Consider the following 24863-nt stretch of genomic DNA (forward strand, 5'->3'; position numbering starts at 1 on the left):
CCTTGTTCCTGTACTCTGGAAGAACGACCTCCACCGCACTTAGCTACAGTAACCCCTCTACCTCCTGCGTGAGGAGACTCTTGCGAGGGACAGGGAGGTTGGGTAGGAGGGGTAGAAAGTAACTGAAGGGTGTAACCCCGTGCCACTGTACTGAGGACCCATCGGTCTGATGTTATAGATGCCCATGCAGGGAGGAAAGGAAAAGGGCTGTTGGCAAAAATAGGGGAGGGAGGATCCTGGAAACAGTCTGACAGGGTCGCCCTTGGGCGTACCCTCAAAATGAGCGCTTGCCTGCCTGCTTATTGCGGGTCAACCTCGTCTGAGAGGCCTGTGAAGGCTGTTGGCTAGGACGCCTCTTGTAGCCTCTGGATTTCTTATGGGAAGGTTCCTAGCGAAGGTGGCTCCCCTGGCCCTGAGGCTGCTGAGGCTTAAACCGCTTGTGGACAGGGCCTGGAGCATACAGGCCCAGTGTTTTAAGAGTCGTGAGGGAGTCCTTTAGGCCATGGAGCTTATTGTCCATCTGTTCCGCAAACATCAAACTTTGCCCATCAAAGGGAAAGTCTTGCATCGACTGCTGAGCCTCCGTAGACAAGCCAGGAAGGAGCAGCCAGGATGCCTGGCACGTGGCGATGGCCGAGGACATGGTTCGGGTGGCGGTGTCCGCCGCATCCGATGCCGCTTGGAGCATCACCCTGGCTGCATTAGTGTCCTCCTCCACAATAGCCCAGAACTCCTTCCTAGAAGCCTCAGGAAGAGAGCCTTTGAACTTGGCCATGGCTTGCCACATGTTAAAATCATAGCGTCCCAGGAGGGCTTGATGGTTGGCCACCCTCAACTGGAGACTAGAGGACGAATAAACCTTACACCCAAACAAGTCTAGTCTCTTTGTCCTTAGGGGTAGCCCAGGGTTGACCTTGTTGCTTCCTGTGGTTAACCGCTTCTACCACTAGGGAGTTGGGAGCAGGGTGGGTATACAGGTACTCGTGGCCTTTGGATGGCACAAAGTACTTGCGCTCAGCCCTCTTGGAGATGGGGGGCAGGGAGGTGGGAGTTTGCCACAGGGCATTAGTGATCTTAGAGAGCAACCCTGGACAGTGCTGTGGAGCAAAGGACATTGAAGAGAGAGTCCAAAGGCTCCTCTAGCTCCTCTGCTTGAAGACCCAGGTTGGCAGCGATCCTCTTCAGTAGTTCCTGGTGCGCTTTAGTGTCATCCGGAGGAACCAGGGGAGGGGGCTCCGTTATAGCCTCGTCTGGTGACGACGATGAGGATTCCGGTGCCATAGGGTCCTCCACAACCATTGGTGGCCCAGCGGCTTGTTCCCCTGCTCCCTCTTGGACCTGCGGAGTCCTCAGGCCCAAGGCTTCGTGCACCGGAGGGCGGGAGAGAGAGGCAGCTGGTCTCTCCGAGGCTCCGGATACCGAGCAGGTGGCCTGGGAGGGCTGGGTGAACCCCCATGGGTTCCATAGGTACCATGGTGCCAGTGGAGACCATGGGGCCGGTTTCGGTGCCAACAATATAACCAGTACCAGAGCCTATCCCGCCATCAGGGAACTTTGCTCCGAACCTGGACTGGATCCTAAACGGTAGCTCCCAGGTGACCAGGACGGAGCAGAACGGTGGCTCTGTCCCGACCGGTGCCGGTCATTCCGCCTGAAGTCTGATCTGGAGCTGGGTCTTAGGGGCCGGAGGCGCTCGACAGATCCATGACGACTTGGAGCCTGCGATGTATGTCTCCCGGTTGATGAGCGATACCAGGATGAGGAGCGGGACCCTCTAACTATAGCTAAAAGATTTATAAACACTAACAGAAAACTATATACAGTATAATACAGGAGATAACTAGTTCGTACGAACAAGCAGCAACAGCACTAGCTGAAGCAGGAACAGTTTCAGCACCATCACTGGTGGTAGAAGGAACTGGGGGTGGGAGGAACCGGCAGCGCCCTATATACTGCGGCATGTGCGTGCCACTCCAGGGGGCGCTGGAGCCGGTCCCGTACGGATACTGCTGAGGGAAAAAACTTCCGGCACCAGTGCATGTAGCAAGCACACACATCTAAGTTGAATGGACATGAGCAAGCACTCAAAGAAGAAGAATTAAACCAAAATCTCCAAACTAAGGACTGAATTCAGCAAACAGATTAAATACATGGTTAGGTGCTTTGATGAATAAGGATGTACTAAAGCATGTAGTAATTTGCTGAATCTGGGCCCAATTTAATTTCTGTTACGGGAAAAATATGAAACTTAACTTTGAATTGCTGGGTTTTCGTACAGTTGATTTTTAAAAGGACTTTCATAGAAGACTATAGGCTGGCAAACCAGCTTGGATAAGCTAACAACACATTCATACACTCCTGAATATCCCACAAACCAAACTATATTAAAGGTTTGAAAATGTTCCACTAAGTCTTCTCTCACACACAGATGCACACATACTCCAAGCAGACTTTTCATGTGTGTATCCCTCAGCCCTTTGGGTAGGACCAAGGAAGGTCAGGGGCAAGTCTTCACAGAGTAGACATTAAGTGGCATCTTTATTGGGAGTCTCAGGAAATAGACTAAGGGTTGAGTCAACATGGAAAATGAACATCTCACCCCTAGATGTGAACCTTTACTTCAGGACTGAGGCACATTTGTGGAGCAATATGGGGAAACTCATGTGGAGAGTAACTCCACCCTCCACGAGAACTGAAGCCCCTACCCCCATGAACCCTGATTCATTAAGAGACAAGCAGAGAGGGGGAGCTGACCCCCGGACCCTGATTGGATAGAGGACTGGGAGGAAATCTCATAACTGGCTTCCTTCTGCCATCCCACCTGTCACTGGAGGAGAGGAATGCCACTCCAGAATCTGGGGCTAGAGAAGAGGTCCAGGGAGCAGGTTATAGCCAGGCTGAAGGAGCAGCCTAGACCCAGCAAAGAAGCCTGACTAGCATGGTGACTGTGGACATGGACACAGCAAGGCAGCAGAGACTGGGATTCATCGCTCCCAGCTTGCACTGTGCCCAAGCACCAGCAGGACCAGAAAGGAACCTGCTTGGGGACTAAGACACTGGTGGCTGTTTGGACCCTGGACTGAGTAAGGTGGAATTAGTTTGAACATTTAAGCCTTGGGTTGGGGCAACACAACAAACTGGGGTGCCCCCACCACGCAATGCCATTGCCTGTGTTTTACTCATCCAGTGGATAAGCGGAGAATGTTTGTCTCCAGTGCTATCACATCACCTTTTAAGAGAAGTAAATTCATTTAAAAAGTAAAGAAGGAAATTCACAGTTTAGTGTTCACTTGCCAATATGCAGTCACAATGGGGCATCATCCTTAATTATTTAATGTTTGCAAAATGATTTGAAGATTAAAAGGGCTATTAAAGGACTAAGTATTATCCTTAACTTGATCCAATTGTGCCCTGCTGTGACAAGACACAAGCAAAGCTTGTGTCATAATTTTTAGCAGTTAAAACTCAAAGCAATAATGAATAGGAAAATCCATTGGAATTCTGTTAAGTGCAAACAAAAGAGAAATGCTGCATGTAAAGAAAACTTTCCCCAAAAATACACTATCTATATGATGACACTGGATCCAACTGTAAAAGTATCAAAAGTCAAAACTTTGATAGTGTCAATGATAACCTAAAAAGTTAACTTTTCAGGTACGTCAGTAAAGTCTGCATTGACAATTGGGTTAAGGATTTCATTATGCCAAACTCCAACCTGTTGTTAATCCATACCAGATATAGCAGGTATTGGCAGTGGTACTGTGAGAGTGTGCCAAATAGGTCTCTCTCTATAGAGCTCCTAGGCTACAAGCTAGTGAATGTTAAGTCTATTGCTAGAGGTTGTGCACAGCTGCTACAATTCTGCACCTGTTTTATACCCCTCTTTTCTAACTAATGAATAGCATTTAGCCCACTCCCTACAGATGTTTTCCTGATCTCCTGGCTGGAGATGTTGTTACACACAGTGCAAGTACTAGTGAACACACCCTCACCAAAGGAAAAGATTTAAATATTGCATTAAAAGCAACGGCCACCTCTCCATGTGCATAAACTTCAGCTATGCAGTTTCCTTACATGTTGCAAAATGAATGTATTTTTCATTTAAACAATCACTATGAATTATGACTTTCTTGGCCTCAAGCTCATGGTTAAATTATAAGAAGAGCTAAATTAGCTGTGACTAGAATAAATGAACAACTCTAATGGAATGTCAGAGAAAAGGGCATTGAAAAAAAAATAGAAATATACAACATATTTAACTTTAATTAAATGGAAGGTGAACAACTCTAATTACCATTTGGGAGGTTTCTTTGTTTTCCTTCTTCTCTGCAACCAGGCCTTTACCTCAGGTGTTGTTTCAGGCGTGGGCTTCGTGTGATCAATGGTATATAAATCCTTTCCTTGTTTCCACAGTTGATATCTGTCTGGTTGAAACTTCCTCACAAAGATATCCATTGATATTGTTACCATGTCTTTCCTGCAGGTGCACTGGGGGAGAAACCAGAAATATATACTGCATGTGACAAACTAAATGATTTGCTGTAGTTTGTAGTAGAAAAACCCTTGAATATGAAACTCCTTTTTTGGGAGGAATGGTCGTACAGAAAATATTATCTGAACAACTACAGCCATGCCTGGATTCCTCATGGTTCTGTGAGGACAGTCCATTTAGCATATACATAGTATGGAAATGTCCTACTAATAACAGACAAAAAGCAAGCATCTATGCTGTTTCTTTTAGGTCCATCATCTGCCTTTGTTATTATTAAACACGAGGGTACTGTTGAACCCAACAGACAGACTGGATTACCCTTGAATGGTTCCATTATTTTCTCTCTCTGAGGGGACGCAACGACTAGTTTTGAGCAGTTGCTCATCTGTCCCAAGGGTTTTTAGCAGGGGTGGCGGGGAGTAATTACAGCATTCTGTTCTATCACCACTCCTTTTCAACACAAATATCAGATCCTTAGGGAAGGCAGAAAAAGACCATATCACTTTTTTCTTGCTTCAAGATCTACCTATACTCCCAAGCTTTTACACAATTGGGAAGGATTATTGAGTGAGACACGTGAAAATGCTTGTTTTGAAAAGAGTGGAGAGCAGTTTATAGATTCTTAGAGTATGTCTACACAACAGAAGTTGTGCACAGGCTAGCCTACCTGAGCTAATTTGAATCCAGCTAGCATGGGCAACAATAGGAGTGAAGACAGCAGAGTCTGGGCTTCAGCCCAGGTAGTACAAGCCCAGCATGGACACTATGTTCTCAGGTCACTAAGCCCACATTAAAGCTCATGCTGTGCTGTCTTCACTGCTACTGTTACCTGCATTAGCTGAATTCAAATTAATTCAGGTAGACTAGCCCATGTACAGCTTTTGCTGTGTAGACATGGGCCTTAAAATTTAAGGCCCAAGGGAGTGTTATCGTCATCTAGTCTGACCTCCTGTATAACAAAGACCATGGCATTTTACCCCATAATTCCTTTATCAAACCCAATAACTTTAGTCTGGTCACTGGCCCAAATTGTTTAGTGTATTACTTTTCTTGATAAAGTCTCTAGGTCCCCACAGAGAACTGAACTGGCATATTTTAAACACACCGAAATAAATAAATAGTAATGACTTTCCAAGTAAAATTCTCTCTCACTTAAAATAACAGATACTAAAATAGTTTCAAAGCAAATTTACTGTACCTGAAGCTCAAAAAATCTTTATATTAAGAGACTATAATATGTGAATCAACAAGCCTGCAGCACATAAACCATTCACGCTAAGAACAAGTTTTTTAGCTAAAAAATTGATTCTCCAAAATTGAAAAACCATGAATTGTCTAATGTTATATCTAATAAAATGTCTTAACTGGTAAGCGAAACAAAGCCATATAGCTAATGTAACCTTTCAGGTGAATGAAAGAATGAAAACAAAATAACAACGTATGGCCTGACCTTCTCGTTCTCTATGATTTGTATTATTATGCCTTTTTAACTGAACAGGATATCTAACCACAGATGAAATTAAATTTGCTTGTTACTGACTGCTAAATAGGCACATAGGCTTTGTGTACTGCAAGTATATTTTCTCTCCTCCATTCACCTGCCACTTCTACCCCATCCTTCTTTTCCTTGAAAATAATAAGCTCTATAATGGAAAAAGGGATTAGAAATGTCATAAAATGTCCTGCTTTCCTTTCAATACTTTAAAAACACACATCCAGCGTAACATAAAAAAGCCAAACAGGAAACTACTTCAGGCAGCAGCCAGAACTGCACTGTAATCAGACATTTATATCCTACTGGCAAATTGCTGCAAACATGAAAAAGCAACTTAAAAACTGGTTTTGTAGAAATTCACCTCCCATGAAGAAAATGTTTTTGCCAATACTTTTTATTTAAGGTATATCAACCAAAGCCTAACCCAAAGGAAAAATTCTCTTACTGACCAGATCCCAGATCCAGAATGTGGAAATTATGTGATATTTCAACACTTGAAGTTGTTATGACTCAGGGATGTTATCTTTTAATGCAATTCCTTGGATCTTTTGAAGACTGCTAGCATGATAAATGTCATACTAGTTTTTGTCTCAAGTAAACAACTCCAGGAAAGATTTCTGAATTTACATTATGCTCTGCTACATTTTCCGATGGAATTTTTAACACAATTTGAATCAGAAAAAAGCGTGTGACTAGAATCATGGCAGCTCACAATGCCAGGATTCAGCGCTGCTCTCAAAAGAGTGGAAAAGAAGGCATGTCATACCCCACACTTCCATGATACTAGTTCTCATCGCTAGTACCACGGCATTATTCCACACGTAACACTGATGTATATTAATACTAAGATCTTATATAATGCTTTTCAGCAGCAGATCTCAAAGCACTTTACAAAGAGATGGAGAAATTGAGAGGTAAAGTGACTTGCCCAAGGTAACACAGAAGATCAGAGACAGAGCTGGGATTAGAACCCAAGACTCCTAAGTCCCAGTGCAGTGCTGTGCAGTGCACAATCTACTAGGCAACACGGTCTCTCCTTTCCCTCATACACTGGGATGCAGTCATTAAAGCTGCTTCTGTCTGATATTTTTGCTGGAGAGGCATGATTACCAGTTTCATTAAGGAGGACAGGGAAGGACAGGTTATATTAAATGCATTATTTTAGGGAAACTTCTTTTAAGCATATATGTTTTTTAAATTGGTCGCTCTCAGTTTTAGTTAAATTATTTTCTGAAACCTCCCAAAAATGAACAATCCTTACACATTTGAAAGTACAATTTCCTTACTAGCTATTTTTAAAGTTTGCAGTTTAACTGAATTCCCTACTTCTGTATAGAAAGTGCTGCTGTACAACACCCAAATACCTGCACCGTGATGCTATTAATAATTCTCCCCATTTAGTGGAGCCAATATACAGAGGAGAAAATCATTCAGACTATTAAAGGAGGAGTTCTCGAGGTCACAGTCACATCAAAAGTCCTAGCGTGATAGCACTTCATGATGTTTGATGCATAGAAATATAATTATCTGATGTGATTTTTCTTTTTCTAGGGTGCGCACTGTATTATTTTTGTACAAAGCTCTTATTCTACTGTGACCAGCTTACCTCATTCAGAGAGTCACTGATCAATAACACTGAAGTAGTTACAAAAATGCACTGATAGTGCTTCTGGATATTGGATAGGTGCAAAAGACTGTCCACTGGAATACCCTTCATCGTTAAGAGCTAAATTCATTACATAAGGACAAGTAACACTGAATTTTCCCCTCGTTTACACACAAAATCCCTTTGAATGCAAGCTACACTCCTATGCAGCGATGACAAATGGTTGCTTAAGGAACAGTTTAAAAAGATTACTGTCTTTGCTGTTAGGCATCAAGTCTTCAAGCAATTTGGAAAACGGCCAATATTTAAATCAGCATTGATTTACTGAAGTAAAAAAATCCATCAAGAAAAAATATCCAGTGATAGGATGATAATGTTCTAAAAGAAAAGTTTCAAAATAAATTATGCCTAAATGAGGTACAAAAATTTTCCTTTTAGTAATCTTTGAATATTTGATGCTGTTTTTATACTACTACTGAAGTGCATTACATTTGTGTAAAAGTAAAAGTTTATCACCATCTAAAATGAGACAACAGCAGAATTTTAATAATATTTGCAGCATTATCAACGTGCTAATTAAAGCCTTCATCATTTGCTGGGAAATCCAGAAGACTTAAGCTTCTAGATACTGGAGGCTAGAAACATTTGAAAGCATCATATTAGACAGTGAAAGCAGATATATGCTGCAAAGCATTTCTATTTATTTTCCCCAAAATGTGCCAAGAAAGAAATATGTTGCTTTGATAAATAATCTGGCAGGTTTGGGGTTTTTAAAGTGTTCTTTCCTCATTTCCCATCCGACTTACTTATAGTTGACAGTTACATGGCTTCCTGCTTCCAAGACAGAAGAGTGAATGAGAGCATTTCTCTCTGAAGCTAACTTGAATGTCATTCTCTTGAAGAACTCTGTTGGGACAGAGACCATAGGACATGCAGCTCACCACCAAAATACCAAGGGTGTCATGTTCACCGTTCACAAGAAACTTAGAAAACTTTCATCATATTTTTAAAGATAAAAAATATTTTCATGTGGAATAAAAATTAAAAATTGCTATTTTTTTTTTATAAACACAAAAAATAGAAAATCGTCTGATGTTACCGTCTGATGTTACCATCAGATGGGTATTCTTTGGCGTATGTGAAATGAGTTATGCCCAGGCCCTACCAGACAAGTGTCCATACCACAAAAAACTATCACCCTCCCGCTCCCACAAATTGGCATCCTCGTTAGGTACTTCAACAGAGAACCATGAACTGAATAAGCATGGGGACTCCTGGTCAGAATTGAAACATATTGATAGAAAAGTGAGAGAAATTTATTTGCTGCTGCCTGTGCAACATACCCCACTCTGAGGATAACCTGTTATATCAATGGTAATTTACGCCCAATAAAATTAAAAGAATAGTTCATGTTGGTAGTTGTAGCAGGAGTAGTGAAAGGAATCCCCTATCCACATATAGTATAATTGGCTTCTTATATGGGAGACAAGCAAAGATCATCATGGCAATCAAAATGATTATGGGAATAGACCTCCTTCATGATCCTTTGGTATTATTATTATTGGTTTTATTATTATTTCTACTAGTATAAAGAAAACAGCTTGAAGGAAACATTTATTAGTGGCCGCAAGGTGTTTGATAGCAGTGAGTTGAAAGAAAACTGTTTCATCCACTTTATTAAATTGGTATAAGAGACTGTGAAATGCATTTGTAATGGAGAAAACTGCCTACTTGAGATATCTTTTCTTTTTTGTTTGTTTGCAAAGGATGCCATTTCTGAATAACAAACAAAATGAATATTGGCAAAGACTAAATATTTTGACTGGTTTTGCCTGACTAAGCCATACGTTCCTCCCCTTTTAGGCTCTGATTCAGAAAGGTAATTAAGCATGTGCCAAACTGCAAGCATATGCGTAGTCCCATTTAAGACAATGGGATTATTCACGTGCTTACAGTTAGACATGTGCTTACATACCTTCCTTAATTAAGGTCTTAGACCCAATGTCAGCAAGTCTCTTAAGAATGTGTATTATTTTAAGAATGCAAATAGTCCCACTGATCTGGACATGCACAAATGAAAGACAGATAAATCCACTGCTGTAAGTGGCAGACCACAACTTTATTAATTTAACAATGGGGCAGGCACTATACACCTCCCCTTACATACCTGGCATTTAACTAGGTCCACTATGGGATTACACAGCTCCCACCATATAACCATTACTCGAGGTATACCTTCTTCAGCCTGCTCCTAGGACTAGACTCATTTCTGAATTGTCTTGCCCTACCCACCACCAGGAGGGTAGAAGGTACCAAGAGGGACCTCAGTCTGAAAAGACTTGAGGTCTCCTCTTCTCCTTACAGGCACAAAGTCCATCACTAAAATCCTGGATCTCATTTCCACCTAGGAGCAGGCCCTTTTAAAACTTTTATCTACACTGGATACCAGCCACTGGGAGAACCAGCAATTAGCTTCATTGTCTGCATGCACACACCATCCAAAGTGCCTAGTATCTATTTCCTGCCAAATGCAATCCCTAAGATCCCATAGGCAGTCAGACCCTATATCTGAAAAGTGCACAAGGTGGCTGTAGTTTGCCTTTCAGTGAGCACAGAAGCGACATGAGCTGATTCCACAACATGTCACCTCTGCCATATCATTGAAGGTAAAGAACCTCAACCCTGAAGCTCAGTTGTGATTCCCCTGCTGACCTGGCTGCCTGCTTGTAGGCCCAGTGCTGTACAAGAGCCGCAGATCCAGACAGCAACTCTTTTCCAGTGTCCCCAGCAATCACAGATAGGGTTAGTTCTCATGCTTTTGCCTGCCCCAGTAACCCATCAGCAGGGTGAATATAGGTCCTGTAAGAGTGCCTGGATCCTTGAGAAGTAAAAAAACCCCTCCAATGCTGTTGGTGTTGCTGCCTCAAACCTGAAAGAATGTGTGCAAAATTTGCCAGATTGAGACCCAAGTAGGCTAACGCATTCCTCATTACCACAAATGAGGAATTACGTCAAACTGGTAGCTGGTCAAGTTGCTACCATCCCCATGTACAACTAAGTGGGCCTGGCTCCCATATACATGTGGTTCCAAAAAAACCTGTTTGCGGCTTTTACCAGATATACCCATTCAGCTGAGCATTCCCTTAGCTCTACTATGGTTTCTTTTCTAGTCTGATCAGTTTCTGAATACCTTAATTTCAAGTCTATTGCTGTTTGTTAAAATGGTACCTCTGCCAATCTAATACATGCCAGGAGGTGGCCCCTGCCACCTGTAGCACTATTTTACTAAACCTGAAAGCACCAACAAGGACTTGACAAATGCAACTTTAAATAGAAATGCCTCCATCCCACAACTTCACTCCCTAGGTAAAGCCTTCGATAACCCAGCAAATTTCACAGGGAATGGTATACCTGTTATCGTCTTTGCAACCCTCAGGTCATGACCATACCTCCAAGAGCTTGCTTAGTAAGAGTCCTCTACATGAGCCAATAAATCCTGCCACTATGCAACAAACCAGGCCAACCAGGAAACCCAGTATTGCAGATGAAGCTAGTCCATGGTATGTCACAGACATTCCGTATCTCACCACCTGCGGCACAGTGACAGCACAAACAACAAGAGAGACCTACCTTAACTCTAAATTAAATAAACCTAACAACTGCAACTTTGTAAACCATGAGTGCCCTTGGAACTCTGGGGTTTTCGTCCATTCTGAATCATGGCTCCACAAACCATCACCTGCAGGGCTTGGCTGTGAAACAGTGTTAGCTCCTGGAATCTGCGATCCTGAAATGGAGCCAGAGCATCAATGAGACTATTATCTACATTATCATGCAAAGAAAAGTTTGACAAACAAAAAAAGCAGTGCAATATAATTGCTCATACCAGCCGCATTCCCCATACTGACTATTGGTCAAGGATGTGAACCCAGACCTGGTTTTCACACCAAAACCAAACCTGTTTATTTCCAAATTCCTCACCCCAAATAGTGACAGTCACCAATATCGGAGCCCCCAAAGCACCCATGACATTATGGTTTGTAGTAAATTGGTCAATTCTAAGAGGACTTGCCCCTGCCCTCAAGTAGAGTTGATTAAATTCCTCTACCTCCCCAACATACATATGAATGTTCAACATGATCACTGCTTTTCAGTAAACCAAAACTGGTCATGAACTGTGCTTGCAAGGGCTTAGCTGCATTTGAATGGGCTCCTCAATGACTACTGCCACCTGCTCTCAAATTCTGCCCATCTCATATTCTGAGTGACTCAAAGAACTGGCAGTTACCAAGATGGACCAGTGCCTCGCTTTCACTTCAGAATCACCTTTCTCACTCCTGATCTCATCCCTGAAGGTAGTCACTGGACATCCCCAGATTTGGTATGACTTCTCCAGGGATCCGTCCCTGGCCCAGGGCAGATTCTTTTCTCTGTAGGCTACGTATTGGGGCCCATTGTCAAGTCCAAAACCTTTATGGCCACTGTCTGAAAAGGGGGTCCTCTATTACAGGGAGTGGCCTCATGGCTTCTTTACTCCATCTCGGCCTTCCCCAACCACTGAAAGGAATCACATGCTTTCAGAACTTACCAGCTTCAGTTTCTCCACTTTTGCCTATGGCCTTAGCCGCAGCAACTCTCAGTTATGCCACCATTTCCCTACTCTTGTCTAAGGCATCACGCAACAATACTCAGTGCTGTCTCCATTTCCCTGGTAAGAGGAGGCAGTGAGTTAGCCTCCCTAACCATCAAGTCTGGCCTCTGGGCTTGCATCCGAACTTGGTTCAAATTTGTTGTCAGACATGAGACATTGGAAATGTGGAAACTTCAAAAATCTATTACATTGAGATATGCCAGATGTTATGGGCTCAGGGAATATACATCTTTGTGGTCTAGGGACTGTATTCTAGCTTCAAGGTGGAGGGTTTCCGAGTTTCCATAATAACTAAAGTAAGTGGAGGTTAATTACTGCAGACCCTGGAACAGGTAAACAACTCCAGTGATACACCACTCCCTGGGATGAATTGAATACTCTGGTACAGATCAGGTTTAAGACATACGGGAGACCAAAAAGAGGGCTTTTGGTATAAAGATTCAGCCTGAACTGGATGGGGGCCCCTCATTTTGACCCCAAAACTGACGTGAGGTTGTGACAAAAAGGGCAAACCCTTGCTGGAAGGGTTTGAAATACTGGAAACCTACCGAAGTCTCTCTGTGGAAGATGGGTGACACTTGGTAAGCTTAGCATGCACGTAGATTGTTTACTGTTTTATTATGTTTTCTCTATAATGCTTTTTCTCCTAAAATAAATGTTATGTGCTTGGTGAAAGCTACCCGGTCACTGGTAAACACGGTCACTGTCCCTTGTGAGAGACAGAACTGCAAGTGTCTGGACTGATGTCAGACCTGCTGGAATAGTAACAGTGAATTGCAGAGGGACGGCAAGCCTAAATTCCTGGTTTGGTGGGAGAGGGAAGAGAGAGGTGATGGCTGGAGGCCACATGGATGCCCATGAGCAGACCATGGAGGGGGCAGAGTGAGTATTGTTAATCTTGGCACAAAAATGAGGATGTTAGTGAAACAGAAATTAAAAGGTACAGTACCAAAAGTAAGATCCCTGCAAACTGTGTGAAAACTTTTTAAAGACACCATAATAGAGGCTCAACTTAATTACCCCAATTTAAAAAACATAGTAAGAGAACCAAAAAAGAGACACTGTAGTTAAATGACAAAGTAAAAGAAGCAGTAAGAGGCAAAAAAGGCATCCTTTAAAAAGTGGAAGATAAATCCTAATGAGGAAAATAGAAAAAAGAGCATAAACTCTGGCAAATAAAATGTAAAAATGTAATTAGAATAACCAAAAAAGAATCTGAAGAACAGCTAGCCAAAGACTCCAAAAGTAATAGCAATTTTTTTTAAAGCCTGCTAAGCAACCAGTGGGGCCACTGGACGATCAAGTTGCTAAAGAAGCACTCAAAGATGATAAGGCCATTGAGGAGAAACTAAACAAATTCTTTGCACTGAACTTCACTGTTGAGGATGTGAGGGAGACTCCCAAACCTGAGCCATTCTTTTTGGGTGACAGATCTGAGGAACTGTCCCAAACTGAGGTGTCATTAGAGGAAGTTTTGGAACAAATTGATAAACTAAACAGTAATAAGTCTCCAGGACCTGATGATTTTCACCCCAGAGTTCTGAAGGAACTCAAATGTGAAATTGTAGGACTACTAACTGTAGTCCGTAACTTATTTAAATCAGCTTCTGTACCAAATGACTGGAGGATAGCTAATGTGATGCCAATTTTTAAAAAGGACTCCAGAGGTGACCATGGCAACTATAGGCCAGTAAGCCTCACTTTGGTACCGGACAAATTGGTTGAAACTATCATAAAGAACAAAATTGTCAGACACATAGATGAACATAATTTGTTGGGAAATAGTCAACATGGTTTTTGTAAAGGGAAATCATGCCTCACCAATCTACTAGAATTCTTTGAGGGGGTCGACAAGCATATGGACAAAGGAGATTCAGTGGATATAGTGTATTTAGATTTTCAGAAAGCCTTTGACAAGGTCCCTTACCAAAGGCTCTTGGATTGGTAACTGGTTAAAAGATAGGAAACAAAGGGTAGGAATAAATGGTCAGTTTTCAGAATGGAGAAAGGAAAATAGTGGTGTCTCCCTAGTATCTGTACTGGGCCCAGTCCTATTTAATATATTCATAAATGATCTGGAAAAAAGGGGTAAACAGTGAGGTGGCAAAATTTGCAGATGATTCAAAACTACTAAAGATAGTTAAGTTCCAGGCAGACTGCGAAGTGCTACAAAAGGATTTCACAAAATTGGGAAACTGGGCAACAAAATGGCAGATGAAATTTAATGTTGATAAATGTAAAGTAATGCACATTGGAAAACATAATCCTAAGTATACTGTGACAAAGTTCCTCCTCTACCTTGGTGGGTCCTACGCTTATTGGCGGATTTGCTCGCTTCACAGATTCACCCTGTGGGTCAGGAAACAGCCCGGAGACCTTCCCCTCTGGTAGAAGCTATAGTCCAGGTCAATTCCTCCTGTGTTTGAGCAGGAGTTGGGAGGTATGGGGGGAACCCAGGCCCGCCCTCTACTCCAGGTTCCAGCCCAGGTCCCTGTGGACTGCAGCTGTTTAGAGTGCCTCCTGGTACAGTTGCACGACACCTACAACTCCCTGGGCTACTTCCCCATGGCCTCCTCCCAACACCTTCTTTGTCCTCACCACCGGACCTTCCTCCTGATGTCTGATAACGCTTGTACTTCTCCGTCCTCCAGCAGTACGCCTACTCACTCTCAGCTTCTTGCACACCTCTTGCTCCCAGTTCCTCTCACACACTTCCGCTCCCTGGCTCCCCCTGGCTTGACTGGAGTGAGCCCTTTTATAGCATCAGAGGGGCCTTAATTAGAGTCAGGTGCTTAACTGCTTCACCTGACTCTTAGCAGGTTAATTGGAATCAGGTGGTCTATTAGCCTGGAGCAGCCCCTGCTCTGGTCACTCAGGGAACAGAAAACTACTTATCCAGTGGCCAGTATATCTCCCTTCTGCTACTCTACTGTTCCCAACTGGTCTGGGTCTATCACAATACATATACAATGATGGGGTCTAAATTAGCTGTTACCACTCAGGAAAGATCTTGGAGTCATTGTGGATAGTTCTCTGAAAACATCCACTTAATGTGCAGCGGCTGTCCAAAAAGCAAACAGAATGTTGGGAATCATCAAGAAAGGGATAGATAATAAGACAGAAAATATCATATTGCCTCTATATAAATCCATGGTACGCCCACACCTTGACTACTGCATGCAGATGTGGTCTCCCCATCTCAAAAAAAGATATATTGGAATTGGAAAAGGTTCAGAAAAGGGCAACAAAAATTATTAGGGGTATAGAATGGCTTCCGTATGAGGAGAGATTAATAAGACTGGGATTTTTCGGCTTGGAAAAGAGGTGACTAAGGGGGGATATCATAGAGGTCTATAAAATCATGTGTGATATAGAGAAAGTAAATAAGGAAGTGTTATTTACTCCTTCTCATAATACAAGAACAAGGGGCCACCAAATGAAATTAATAGGTAGCAGGTTTAAAACAAACACAAGAAAATATTTTTTCACGCAACGCACTGTCGACCTCTGGAACTCCTTGCCACAGGGTGTTGTGAAGGCCAATACTATAACGGGGTTCAAAAGGGAACTAGATAGATTCATAGAAGATAGGTCCATCAATGGCTATTAGCCAGGATGGGCAGGAATGGTGTCCCTAGCCTCTGTTTGCAAGAAGCTGGGATTGGGTGGCAGGGCATGAATCACTTGATCATTTGTCTGTTCATTCCCTCTGGGGCACCTGTCATTGGCCACTGTTGGAGGATGGAATGCTGCGCTTGATGGACCTTTGGTCTGACCCAGTATGGCCATTCTTATGTTCTTATGGCACTGCAACACTTCTAGCATGTTCCTCAGTAAAATATGTGAAAGAATATCCTCAATACTCCCACCACCAGCATCTGTGAGTCCTCCTGGGTCTTTAAATGTACCTGGGTTACAAATTTTGAGAAGGTGCACCATGATAGGATCAGCAACTCCTGTTTAAGCCTGAGTGTGCTTCCCTCTGGGAGCACTCCCCACACCATATGCGACCACATGGAGAGGAAGGTCGTCCCAAATGGCATTAGCCCCATCCCAACATTCTCTCTGAGTATTAAAAGATGTTTGATTTGTAACATTCTATTTGCTAGATAGACTAACACTCTGCGGGCTACTACCACTGCCCTGCCTGGGTACCCATTTGAGGCCTGCAGGGGTCAAGCACTGAATTTCACGACAGGGGAATTGATTAGCCTACCCCTTAAAGTCAGGGCACTAGGATCCAGGAATCCCACAATCCCATCCTATCATGGTTGGCCAACTGTTAATATTTAGGCTGCTGCCCAAGGGAAACTTATGAGCCCAACATCTGGGCAAGATGTCTCCTAAAAGACAGGGCAGGTTTTAAATCTGGGGGAGATGGGATGTGATAGTCAACTGGCTCCTCTATCCCAACCCCACTCCCTTCTGGCCGGCCAAATGAAGGCCAACCCCCTTTCCCTTCCCCATGCACATTCCTCCGTATACAGATGTAGGTGGAGGAGTCAGCAGCAGCTCTCCCCTGTACCCAGAGGAAGTTGGGCATCATTATATTTAGTCACACCAAATATCCACGCCCCCACCCCCACAATCGGAGGCCGGGGGCATTGCCTTCAGTCGAATTACTCAAATGCTTAAATTTAGGTAGACACTTAAGTACCTTTCTGAAATAGGGGCTTGTGGGTTTTTTAGCCACTTCTTTACATGCCCTTTAGCTTTGTGGTAGCCACAACATAGAGCTTTTGGCCTGCAACTCTCCCACCCCGAAGACACCTTTGCCTGTAACTGAGAATTGTTCCTGGGAACCATTTAAAATAATTGAGAATCAAGTACTGGAACTTGGCTTAAGGATTTATCTGATACTGTAGCATGACTATTAAATCCCTTCAGTAGACAGAATCGCTATATTTTAGAAGTTAATATAAAATATATGCACAGTATGGTCTAGTGTACTGTAGCTTTACACAGTGGAAAGCAAATATTTGATTTATAATATTTTGATTTGACTAGTAGGTGAAGAGTACTTCTCTTTGTGGTAATTTTCCAGGATGAGGTATGTTGAGTCTATTTTTTTAAATAATTTTTTATCTTTTTCTTTCAGTACCATAAAGTGTAGCTAATGATATTTGCTATCATGTAAAATTATGCCGCTACTTGTGACAATATCCTCTGGATCTAAGCATCATATGCTATACAAAGGTGTTATGAGAGTTAACATAATGAGTTGAAAGTATCTGGAGGCCACAGCAAAATACTTAGTCCTGCCTTGAGTGCAGGGGGACTGGACTAGATGACCTCTCAAAGTCCCTTCCGGTTCTATGATTCAATGATCATACAGTAGCTACATAACACAGACTGTGTTAAATATAATATATGGAGATATACCTATCTCATAGAACTGGACGAGACCCCTGAAAGGTCATTGAGTCCAGCCCCCTGCCTTCACTAGCAGGACTGAGTGCTGATTTTGCCCCAGATCCTTAAGTGGCCCCCTCAAGGACTGAACCCACAACCTTGGGTTTAGCAGGCCAATGCCAATGCTCAAACCACTGAGCTACCCTCTCTCCCTGCCCAAGTTATATAACAGTGTTTCACAACGAGGATAGGATGTTATAATACAATTCCTTTCTTGTTATAGCTGATGAAATCTACTGTAATCAATTTTCATACAGATCAAATGAAAATGGAAGTTTTGGTACTTTTATTTCTCAAGTCAATTTTTGGCCCTAATTCTTTTATGTAAGCATTTAAGAGCAATGCAGTGCCTACATCAAAATACAATTTCCAATTCTATGTCAAATCTTCTTATGCACAACCATGTGAAACCATGTGTAAGAATTATAGTCAAGAGAAGTCAACAAGAGTTTCTCTCTGTTGTGGAAAAAAGACCAATAATCACTATGAAAAATGCATATAAAAAAGACGAACAGAATGAAAAAACAATTAGTTCTGCCGCATTCTACATGTGCTGTAGAAATTCCCATCCTAAAAGCATACTACAAAAGGGGACTAATTAAGCTATTAGTCTTTAAAATGCTTTCTCAATTGTTTATAATGAATGAAAGCTTTCATCGTGTTAGAGTGGTAGTTAGCAGTGATATAGCTATAACAATTCAGATTCTTATTACTAAATCTGCAGAGACTGAACAGTAGAATACAATGTTTCACTTATTGTTACTCACTTTTCTTACAATAAGAGATTTAGAGGAGTGAAAGATGTACTCTGAGAAACTACTACTTCAAATAGGCGATATAACAAATTCTTTCATTTAACAGATTACCTACAGAACAAGCGTTTAATAGGTACTGTTTCTCATGAGGAGAGGATTTAGAGCACCATAGTAACAATAAGCATTCGTTGCTGCTAGAATCAGGGAGTGATATATTTTTACACTGACCTTCTGGCAACTTGTAGGCTCCGCTGCAGAAACCTTTGATATCAGTTATCCATCTGTACAAGCTTCAGTAAAGCAAGTGTTCCTTTGATAAGAGTCTTGAAGAGGACACTCAGTTCCAGTCAAACAAAGCAAAAACAGAAACTTCCAGTATGCCACTCTGTGTTGTTGGGTTTTTAAAACTATCTTAATGTTTTTCTTGTGCATTAGAATAAAACTAGCATGTTATATTGATTTGCAGCATAAATATATGAGCAAGTGGGTTGTATTCTCTCCAATACGTGAATGTATAACCAGAACAAATATATGTTTTTCTTTGATCCTATTATCTGTGCCCAGTTACATATAATATCACCCACGTGGTAAGGTGTTACAAGAGTGAAGCTAGTCAGCACACTAGGAAGAACAGCATCCAGGTGTGGACACACATTGGAGACAGGTAAAAATGGGAACAGTTTTAATCTGTGGGAAACAAGAGAAGGGTGAGAGAATGGACTTTAAGCCCATGAGAAGCAATTTGTACATCTTAACCTGTGCCCTATAAATTCAAGTTGTCACTTCAGAGTAACATACCTCAAACATAGGACAATACTCTACTGTATTCTGTTTTATAAACAATGTCATTCATCTAGCAAGCGGTTTTAAGCAATTAAAAAGTATTATTATTATTATTATTATTAAACACTGAATTTAATTAATTGAAATTACAATAGCCAGAGTTTCAGAAATAGCTTTGGTAAAAGATGCACAACTACTTCCATTCTGACCCCCCTTTCAGTTGCTTTCTAAAACTTTAGTGTTTCTGGATGAAATGCTTCATGTTCAGTGTCTGGCTTCAGAAGAACATTTTTGAAAGTTTTGAAGAAAAAAAAAAAACAGCTCTGCCACTTCTGAATGAAGTTTTTTCCCCAAGCTCATAGCATACGGGTCTGTACTTCATGGACACATTGCTCAATCTCTCAGCGGCCTCTGCCAACAACCAACCACATTTTGAAACCCTCCTTTTGGGTTTCCATGACACTACCCAGTCCTAGTTCTCCTACCTGGTTAACCTCTCTATCTGTGTCCCCCAAGGGTCTGTCCTTACTGCCTACTACACTTACCTCCTAAATGACTTCATCCATGCCCAAGGTCTTTCATATCTCTATTCTAGTTTCTCTTACACCAATCTCTCCAACCCTGACTTCATCTCCTCTGTTCAGGCTCACATCTCTTCCATGAAGAAATATTAGAGAGACAGGATGTCCTATGCCTGGAATGGGTATCCCTCTTCATAAGCTCCAGGTGCCCTTACACTCTTCTTTCAGATCCTACCTCCAAACATGCATCTTTCACCCGGTTTTCCAATAATGATTTCCACTTCTTTGCTCTCTTCTCCTCTTCTGCCTGACTTCATTCTCTGTTTTTAAAACATTAGAGTTTATGATATTTGTTCACTATTGGCAAGATTATCACTTGGCTTATGCACCTTTGCAGGCGGGAAGGGATCACAAACCTACATTTACTCTTGTGAGTGGGCTGTCCACATGGCTGGTCCCAGACAAGAGCAGGCTCCACAGGGCTGCTTTGCTCCTAACCCCACACACACAGGTGAGCAGAGGGCAAAGAAGAGTAGAGAAGGAGAGGAGAGGAGACCCCCAAGGTGCCAGCCAGCACAAATGAACCAATGAGGAGCGGTGAGCAATCTGATATTAGTGTGGGTGAGGACTTCCTGCCTTGGAACAAGGGGAAGCTAAAAAAGGAGTTATGATTCTTAAAATCACAATCCTCTCCTTGCCCGCTCAGGAGGTGGCAAAGCTACATACTACTTCTCACTCCAGGGTAGAAGGAAAATGACAACTCATATTGACTCAAATTATTTTTATTTATTTTAATATTCTGCACTCCTGTCTCTGTCCCTTTCCTTTGTCTCTTACCTTCATGTTCTACCTTTATATAAATTAGATTATAAACTCTATCGGGCATGGGCGGTGTATTTTATTGGCCCCTGTAATGCATCATGCAAATTTATGCTGCTAAATAATCTAGTCGACATAATATTTGGAGTGTATACTCTGCTCTTAGCCAAGTACAGCATTTCTAGTCATACTCTTCTGCAAGGTTCAGTCTGTAAACTTATGCAGAGATTTATTTTTCAGATATATAAGAGAAATAACAAAATGACATACTGTAGTAAAAACGCTTTTGTATTAAATAATTCAACTGAAATTCTCATGCTACACAACAAAGTCACCTGCTCTACAAAAATGTGCATAACACGTCAGGGTCCTATTGTTTAATATATAAATCTATACCGCTTAGGCTTTTTCATTCATTCATAAAACTAGACAATGAAAAGTGGAAATTCTAAACTAATTTGCTGTAGAATTCTTTTCAGACCACAGGAACAAATTATAGGAGCCCCCTTTCAGTTTCTAATATGCCAGTTTTCTTAGCACATTTGTACTGCATTTCCTTGAGTCAAGAAAATAAGGATAGAGAAACCAGATGAAAAACTTAGCCTCTTAACTCAGAAAAAAATAGTAGCAAACTAGTCAGAAAGAATACAACAAAATGCAAATAACAAACTTCCAGAATGTAAAGTGTGGTTACACTTTGAAAAGTGACTCTGAACATGCCAATGTAGACATTCATGTATGTGTCCCTCACAATCAGTCAACTCCCACTGAGATCAATGTGAATCTTTCAGTTGACTTTAGCATGTGTTGGACTGGGCCCTCTGGAATTTCTGGGTCACATTTCCTCAGTTTTTGCTCACACTTGCTTCTATGTCACAACTGATTTTTTTTTTAAAACTGCCAACAATCAAATTCAACCTGAGATCTCAAAGTCAGGTTATCTTCTCTGCAGCTTACATGTTTACTACCAGTAATAAATATGCTGCCATGAGAAACTTAATTATCTGTTCTGTTAATGATACATAAGTGAGCATAAGCCAGCTCACTCCTTCTTAAATGTTTTGGTTCTCCAGGACTAACAGTAGTTAAAAATAATGAAAACTTATTTTAGTCAGTAAAATACACCACATACAATTTGGAATATAAAGTGGGAGTAGATCTGCTGAGCAACAAGGTGTAATTTTAATATAGATTCTGACTACAACCACAGTTTAATGCAGAAAATTCCTATGGAGATTCTGTAAGAGTTAAATATAGCTGTGCTTTACTTTGTAACAAAGGAGATTGTCTCAGTTTTCCAATATAAAAATGGATGTGAATATAATATTTTCCATAAGTGTGCTCTGTTTATTGGGCTTTTAGAGCTCAAACCCTTAGCAATACTGAAAACCTTATTTATTTAAGAATGCCATGTCATAAACAATGTTGTCTGATGTATGTTTTTGATTAACTTAGTCCCTTGTTACTTGAAATTCTCTGAGTAATGTTACTAGAATGTGAAACAACCTATAATTTGATTAAAGTTAAGTAGACAAAATATGCCTTCAGGAAGAGAAGTATAATTTACTACAAGATTTTCTGTTAACAATATGGAACTCAGAATTTTGACACTAAGTAAAAAATAAACCTCTTAACTTTTTAGGAAATACTCTCTCTCTCTCTCTCACACACACACACACACACACACACGCACACACCCCACCCACTCCCACACTCCCCCCCACATCCTTACAAGATTGTAAAGTGAAACCATATGAAAATAATTCAGCATCTTACATCATTTGTTTTATAACAGCTCCACTGATTGTGTATGTGTGCATGTCTATTATCTATTCAGGAACTGTCTGTATCATCAGTAGCAGGATTGTATATTGTATTTTCTTTCTCTTTCTCTCTCTCTCCTCTGTTATTATTTTAAAAAATGACAAAATTCTTAATCAAAGATGAAAGAGAAAAATGCTTATTTCCAAGTAGAGGCAGAGTAACACCTTGTGTCATTCTCAAGTCACTCAGGCTGCCTGCATGAAGGAGTTGTGTTAACATGTTACTGGATGAGACATATACTAGTCCCTTGCCAAAGGGAACAGCATTTGTGACATAGGTTCTATGGGAGATTTTTTTTTCTTGTGTGTGTGTGGGGGAGAGAGAGAGAGAGAGAGGGAGAAATTGTAGAATCCTCTTCGCCTCTTTTCACCCTCCCATAAAAATCATATGGAAATAGTGCAAATTGGAAGCTTTCCTTTTACTGATTCAGATACTGACACAGACACAGTAGTAATAATGTAAACAGCCTTCCAGGCATGGGAGCTAATTCTCTCAGATATGTGCTCTAGAATATTTGAGAGAAAGGTTGAGCTCTAAAACAGTAATAATAAAAGAATGAAATCTATCCAAATCCCAACTGTTTATGGCTAACATCTCAGTTGAGCACGAGGTTGCTACTGTTAAAGTTGTACTAACATACCACTGATGCAGCTACTGGTGCCAAGACTGTGGAAGTAACTTGGTAGCAAGAGCATAATGTCGCTGATCAGTAGCAAAGAACAAAGAATAGCAGAACCAAAGCAAAATCAGTTGCAGAAGATCTACAGCCAAAATCTAATGAAATTATCGCCAGATCTCTCTGGAAGAAGGGGGGGTGGGTATTTTTCTGTTAACTGATGCTTCTACAAAAAGGAATAGATTCACTGATGTGCAGTGAGAGAACCCTCCAGCAAGTAGAGGGATGTCAACAAATAAATCGGTGCCATTAAAGACCCTAAAGAAATATCTGACAAACGTCTTGGAAAATTGAACCTATTGCTGGAAATAATGAGTCTCCAGCTAACAAATGTTATAGACAGAGAGACAGTGGTTCAGCAAATGGTAAAAAGGAGGGCTCCCTTTCAGTTTAAACTCCTACTAAACAGAAATGGCAGGCCAATGAAAAGCAACTGCAATTTCTTTAATTGTGTTCACTCACAAGACAGACTGTGGTTTGGAGAAACCTAAGCTCCTCAGAGCATTAAAACGGGTAAGACTGAACGGGAATTACGCAGAGGCAGTGTTCAGATTCCAACAGAGTGGCTCATCATTATTAAGGCCAGAAAGAGGAGCCTGGGGTACCTCTCACAAAAGCCTTAGTATACCAATATTAATAAAATTAAATAAAATAAATAATACCTAGCTCTTATATAGTGCTTTTTGTGAGTAAATCTCATAGCACTTTCCAAAAGAGGGGTCATTAGCCTCATTTTACATATGGGGAAACAAAGGCATAGAGAGGTGAAGCGACATGCTCAAGGTCGACCAGCAAACCACTGACAAAGTTGGGAATAGAACCCAGATCTTCTGAGTTCCCGTCCAGTGCTCTCTCTACAAAGCAATGCTGCCTCTCATCACACATCACTGGTTGAACATACTAAACTCATCCCTCTTGTAACTGCAGTAAGATCAATCATTCATAATGGTCCTATTGTGTCATAGATTACACAATCCCTAGGTATATATTGTGACGTTGTGCAGTCTATATGGTTTTATAAAAACTTGATAAGTCAATATAATGTAACTGGGATAGTTTTAGAGAAAATATGGTAATAAGTGAATATAACGTAACTGGGATATGCTTCATGCAAAAAGTCTCTTGTAAGGTATCATTACAAAGCTTATAATCTACTGAGTATGATCATCTGATTTGTATAAATGTACCACTCTTGTACCTAAAACTAGAAATATAAAATGTAACTGAGGGCCTATTGTAATTATGTAAAGTGTGGGCCATTAACGATGGTTTGGAATCTTGATGACTCCCATTAACCAGGACCATTGTCCGCAGATGGTTGTGTTTACCTGTTAGTCTTCCTGTATATGTATGTGCTGGCAAGTGGGCAATGAAGGCCTGGGCACAATTCTTTCCCCTGGTACAGCTCTTGTTCCAGCTCAGGTGATAGCTAGGGGATTCTTCATGATGGCTCCTCTCCCCTTCTCTGTTCTCTTCCACCCCTTTATATATCTTTTGCATAAGGCAGGAACCCTTTGTCCCTCTGGGTTTCCACTCCCCCTCACTGGAAAAGCACCAGGTTAAAGATGGATTCCAGTTCAGGTGACATGATCACATGTCACTGCAAGACTTCATTGCCCACTTGCCAGCACACACATATACAGGAAGACTAACAGGTAAACACAACCATCTGCAGACAATGGTCGTGGTTAATGGGAATCATCAAGATTCCAAACCATTGTTAATGGCCCACACTTTACATAATTACAATAGGCCCTCGGTTACATTTTATATTTCTAGTTTTAGATACAAGAGTGGTACATTTATACAAATCAGATGATCATACTCAG

The 24863-nt window shown here is 41.4% G+C and overlaps 1 protein-coding gene across 4 annotated transcripts in view; it reads right to left on the reverse strand.

Annotated features, from left to right (window-relative positions):
• KDM4C (lysine demethylase 4C) overlaps window positions 1-24863 on the reverse strand; it is a 422176-nt gene that overhangs the window by 183410 nt on the left and 213903 nt on the right. For all 4 annotated transcript variants that reach the window (XM_034773514.1, XM_034773513.1, XM_034773515.1 and 1 more), the window contains one exon: window positions 4295-4488. In XM_034773514.1, coding sequence (XP_034629405.1) covers window positions 4295-4488 — 194 coding nt within the window. The remainder of the gene's footprint in view (window positions 1-4294; window positions 4489-24863) is intronic.

This window comes from Trachemys scripta, chromosome 6 (assembly GCF_013100865.1).
Source record: "Trachemys scripta elegans isolate TJP31775 chromosome 6, CAS_Tse_1.0, whole genome shotgun sequence".
Taxonomy (NCBI): domain Eukaryota; kingdom Metazoa; phylum Chordata; order Testudines; family Emydidae; genus Trachemys; species Trachemys scripta.